General features: G+C 28.9%; 1 protein-coding gene across 1 annotated transcript; it reads left to right on the forward strand.

Moving 5' to 3' along the window:
* The first annotated feature begins 694 nt into the window (after window positions 1–694).
* Window positions 695–5240, forward strand: LOC122023276 (amino acid transporter AVT1I-like). The gene is made up of 5 exons (XM_042581339.1): window positions 695–790; window positions 1075–1146; window positions 3793–3922; window positions 4042–4646; window positions 4731–5240. Exons 1-5 carry the CDS (start codon window positions 695–697, stop codon window positions 5238–5240), a joined length of 1413 nt encoding a protein of 470 aa, XP_042437273.1.
* Window positions 5241–6098: the final 858 nt, after the last annotated feature.

Raw genomic sequence — 6098 nt, forward strand, 5'->3', positions numbered from 1 at the left:
ACCTTCACATGACCAGTCGTCGTTAGGACCTTCACATAACCAGTCACTGGCAGGACCTTCACATAGCCAGTCACCGACAGAACCTTCACATGTCCAGTTGCAGGCAGGACCTTCACATGGCCAATCACCAGCAGGACCTTCACATGGTCAGTCACCGACAAGACTTTCCCATTCACCTTCCCCACTCGAGTTGTCGATGTCTGATAGACACTCATCCACTGATATTATCGATAGTTCCTTTTGGAGACTCATAAGTATTAAAATTATTATATTTTTTCAACTATCTTAATTATTTAATGTTGTTTATTTGTAACTAAATTTAGTAACTGTTATTCGCAAGATTAATCAAATAGTGAATAATTTTTGGAGAGGGGACTCAATGTCATACTCAAACACTCCAACATTCACAAAAGAACTCTAATGGTGCGAGTTTAAGGTATAATCAATTTATTTTATATATAAAATAGTTAAGTTAATATATAATCTATTAATTTTTCTATTTCAGCGATTATTTACATGAGACCCTTATTATGAGATGGAAATTAAAAGAATTTTCAAAAAGAAATATGGTGATCACATTCGGCATGTATTGAATCATGCCAAAAGTATTGGGAAAAAAACTACCTTTATCACGTTGGACAATTGGATTAAGACCTCTAATTTTTGATAAAATGATGAGTGAAAACAAAGGAGTATGCAGAATCAAATAAATCAAGTTTATAATTCTGGAGACTCATGTGCCATATATACTGGAGGATCTATAAATATTGAGGAGAATTCATATAGTTTGGTAAATTTTCAACTCTATAATTAGATTTTTAATCTATTTCATGCTATTACGTTATTTCTAACTATATTATTTTTAGTCCAAGGAATTGGGAAAAGAGCCATAATTTATAGACACTTTCGTCAGTACTTTTTTTTTTTTTTAAAAAAAAAGATAAGACTTGGAACTGAGATAAAGCTAGAACAATTAAGGTTTGATTTAATCATTAATCATTAATCTTAATTTTTAACTTAGATTTTATTACTTATCTAGCTATCTACTCTAATTAAGATTTTTATTTTTCATAGGAGAGATATGATGAGCTATTGCTATCACAAAGAAGTTCAGATGATGGTGATAATATTGAGGGATCTGAGCTGGTTGTTACTAATAATTAATTTGGATTTATATTTGGAGGCCAATGGGGGAGTCAAAGGGGGAAGGATAATATGTATGAGTTCTATAAGCATAACTCATAATATTCCTCGTAGATCTTTTTCTTTTTCTATCCCACCCGCAGTAACAACACAGATCCATAACTTAACTGAAGAGATTGACAATTTGAGGGGCATAATATGTCAAAGGGATCAACAAATTTTAGAAATTCAACAACAAAATTCACAAAGGGATATGAATATTATAGAAATGAGCGAATAACAAGCCTTTCTTTTGCAACAGTTTCAACAGTTTAAATTAGGTCCAAGTTATATTCCTCCCGATACTAGTGATGATGTTATTGACGATAATGATGATGTCATCGATGATGCTGATGATGATGCATGAATGTTTGTAATTAGAATTTTTGAATTGTTTTACTTTATTGATTTTGTAAATTCTTCATTTTTGTATTTTTGATTAGTATTGTTATTTTTGTTTTAAACAAGGTTGGTAGGCTAAGATGATGGTGGTATCGACCTAAGAATATGTAAGCCTTTATCTATTTATTTTTGTGTTAGTTTATTATAAGATTTTCTTTTTGTTTGTTTATTTTTTGAAGTAGGTAGAAGAAGAAGGAATTGGAATGAGAAAGATCTCCATTAGATTATATTATACTGTATCTTTTTCATGTTTTTGTATGAGATTGGAATTTGGATATTATAACATGTTTGTTGTAACTTTGTTGTAATGTTGGTTTATGTTGTTAGTTGTATTTGTATATTTGTTGTAATTTGTATTGTTAGACTATGATGTTTGTTGTATTGTTAGTTTTATGTTCTTAGTTTATGTTGTTTATGGAACATGTTTAGATGATGTATATGATTGATTTATGTTATTGATGTTTGTATTCATTTTGTTGTACACTAATATGTAAGTTAGTTGATGTTTGGTTTTTGTTTATGTGTTATTATTATTGTGTTTAGTTGTGTGTTGTGTTTATGTTATTGTTTTCAATGTATATTCAATAGGATTTGAAAAAATTGTAATAGGAAAAATATCAAAATCGAAAGATTCTGATTTTTTTTACTTTTGGAACGAATTTTGCGATGAAATTAAGTTCGTTGGAAATCTATCTTAATTTCTGGTTTTATCAAAATTTGCAACGAATTCACATTTTCGTTGGAAATTTCCAATGAAAATGTAAATTTATTGGAAATGTCCAACGAAAAGTAAAATTCATTGGAAATTCTCAATGAAAGGTAAAATTCGTTGAAAATTTCCAACAAAAATCAAAATTTATTGAAAATTTTCAACGAAAATGAATATTCGTTGGAAATTTCCAACAAATTTAAATTTTCGTTGTGGAAATTGAATTTTCATAAGTTTTTCGACGAATATGTTTTTTTGTCACTGGTTCTAATAAATATATTTTTGTCGCAAGTTTTCCAACAAATCATCATTTGTCGTAAATCTATATTGAATACGTTTTTTTCATTGCTAATTTGAGATGAATTTGGAGTTCAACCCAGATTTTCTCCGTCAACATTTCCAACGAATATTTGTTTTCGTTGCAAAATTTACAATGAATTTTGCAACGAATATCATATTCGTTGTAAAATTTACAATGAATTTTTGATTTTTCATCGCAAATTTTTGGGACGTCGTATTTGCAACTATTTTTTTCGTTGCAAATTTTTTCGCAAATCTAATTTCTAACGGTTTTTTTTTTAAATTCATCCCTAATTGACATTTTTTTAGTGTGGAATAAAGCCCCAGGGTTCTATGACAAAATCAATATTACTGAATATCAAGACTAAAATAAAATAGTTTTATTTTTTTGGCTGAATTATAATAAATTTTTAATTTTAGTTTGATTCAATTAATTATAAACTAAAATAAATTTAAGAAATTATATTTTTCTATTAGGAAAGAAGAACTATTTTTTTCCTATAATAATGGAAATTATAATTAATTTAAATAATTTATTATTTTGATGTTTATTATTGAACTAAAGTACTTGTCAATAATTAATGGCTCAAATAAAAAGTCTTTAAATTTCCACTAATATATATTCATCACAGTCAACTATTTGCAAGAAAATTGGATTTAATATTAAGTTTCAACCTCCTCAGAATTACATGTGTGAGTTCCCCCGCATATGACTCATATTGCTTGACCCTTTCCTTGATACTTGGTAAACGCTTCATTGTTATAAAGCTTATTTCTACTCTAGCCTATTGGCTAGAGACAAGCTTTGATCGTGATTGTCCATCGTTTTGGCCACCTTATTCCATCTTCCTTTTTATATATATATTCACTTCATAGCCACCTTTCACTTCACAAACACTTGTATATAAGGTTATATATCGGCAATCTTCTTCGAATTGAGTGAATTGGGTGCACTTGTAGTTCTATCAAAGGTAAGCATTCTATTTTTTTTCATAAATATGAAATAAAATTTATCTCTATGTATTATTATATAACACAAAATTGACTGTGAGTTCATCTTACTTTTACGTTGCTTTATAAGATTATGACTTATATAGTTCTAAAAGAATAAAAGTTACTACCTTATTTAATTTACCAAGCCAAACTTATTAAGTGAATGTTGAATCTACGTTTAACTATTTACTTTTTTTTTTTTTCAGAAAAGCTCCAATACCATGAAACAATATACAGAGCAACGGGATTTGGAATGTATAGAGCAAACGAATTTGGCTTTAACGAAGGGAAGCAACTATTGGATGACTATTTTTAACACTCTAAATACACTCACAGGTCATTTATAAATATATATGTGTTACATAAAATTTTCATTCTCAATTTTTATGAAGATCCATATTAATATTAAATAGAGGATTCATATTCATCTAACCATTTTCTTATTATATTGTTAGGATTTGGCATACTATCAGTCCCCTACGCAACTTCTCAAGGAGGATGGTTAAGTTTAATATTTCTGATTGGTATCGCACTTATATGCTTTTACACGGGGATACTTGTGCAACGTTGCATGGACTCAGATGCACAAATTAAAACATACCCTGATATCGGTCTGAAAGCATTTGGTCGATGGGGGAAAGCATTAATTGCTTTTTTGTTATACATGGAGTTATTTTTGTTGACTACGGAACTTCTTATTTCGTTGGGAGATAACATGGAAAAGCTTCTTTCAAAAAATAATTTTAATATCGGCGGCCTACACATAAGCAGCAAAAAAATATATATCCTTTTAGGAGCTAATATAATTCTCCCTACAACTTGGCTACGGAGTCTAAAGTTATTATCCTATTTATCATTCACTGGGGTGTTGGGTTTCAGTGTTGTGATAATTTCAGTTTTATGGGCTAGTATAGAAAGTGTGGGATTCCATGAACATGGAGAGATTGTAAATTGGAGAGGATTTGGAACATGTATTGGACTTTATACATTTTGCTACGGAGGTCACACAATTTTACCAACGATTTATACAGACATGAAGAATAAACGATTATTTCCTTACGTAAGAATCACTTAAATGTTTATTTGATAGCTACAGTGTCATTGATTATTAAATGAAAGTTAACTCTCGCTCTCTTTTTTTCAGGCACTAGTGGTTAGCTTTTTATTTGCTACTGTGTGTTATAGTTTCATGGCGACTATTGGATACTTAGCATATGGCGATAATTTGAAGTCTCAAGTGACATTAAGCCTTCCAATTGGAAATATAAGTTCCAAAGTAGCAATTTTGACAAGTGTGATGATTCCACTTGTAAAATATGGGTTGATGGTCACTCCTATTGCAGAAGCTATTGAAGTACAATTTCAAATGTTGCATATATGGAGTATATTAACGGTTCGAACTCTCATAGTCTTGGGCACCGTAATAGTGGCATTATCTGTTCCATTCTTTGGATCTGTTGTTGCTCTTTCAGGCTCTTTCTTCACTGTTGGATTATCTCTAATACTTCCTTGCGTATGTTATCTTAAAATATTCACAAACTCCCACAAACGGTGTTTTGAATTAGTATTGATAATTACAATTATTGTACTAGGTGTAATAGTTGCAATTGTAGGGACATACACTTCTGTTAAGAAGATAATAAATGCTTTTTGAACATTAATTACAATTATTGTAATGGGTGCAAATGTGCAATAGTTGTAATTATAGAGCATACACTTCGGTAATAAATGTTTTTTGAGCATTAATCTTGACCGTGGAGTGTTATGATTTTCTAATTTCTTTTATTGTTTTATTTTAATTTTTTTTGTGTTCTCATCTCCTAATATATATCTCATTTAAACAAAGTTATATTCTAAGCCAAAAAAAATCAGCCAATATATACCATTTAATATATTTTATTTTCAATTTGGGTCAAAATAGGTTTTTAAAATTTTTATTAAATTTTATTCACAAATTAGTGTAGTTTCTTTGTATGAGTTTTTCAAAAATAAGTTACATATACATATTACAAATCCCTAAAACGCACCCTTCACTTGCTAAATTACCCAAGATGCCCTTTTTCTCATGTTTCTACATTTTAAGTATCTAAAATACATTTAGCCTCGTGAAATTCATTTTTTTTTTTAAATTAGTAGCTAAAACTTTATCATTTTTTTTATAAATAAAATTATCCATGATATTGATTTTTGGAGGAAAAAATTAATTATATTGACATGGGGAGAGGAAAATGAGATGAGAAGCTAATCCCTTACATAAGGCTAAGGAGAAGTATAATTATTTTTTACTATAAAAAAAAAAGCTACTGGAGCCCAAGTTCATCTGAATCCCTTACAGATGTGAGGCTTTAGGAAAAAAAAAAAACCTTTAATATGTTTTTTTTAAATAAATAATATCATCGTTTTTAGACTTTGAACCGGCTTGGTGAATTTAAAAATATTTTTTTAAAAAAAATATTAATTTTATAAATAAATTTTTATATAAAATTCAACTATTACTTGTACAAATATATAA

The sequence above is a fragment of the Zingiber officinale genome, chromosome 9B (genome assembly GCF_018446385.1).
Source record: "Zingiber officinale cultivar Zhangliang chromosome 9B, Zo_v1.1, whole genome shotgun sequence".
NCBI classification, from domain to species: domain Eukaryota; kingdom Viridiplantae; phylum Streptophyta; class Magnoliopsida; order Zingiberales; family Zingiberaceae; genus Zingiber; species Zingiber officinale.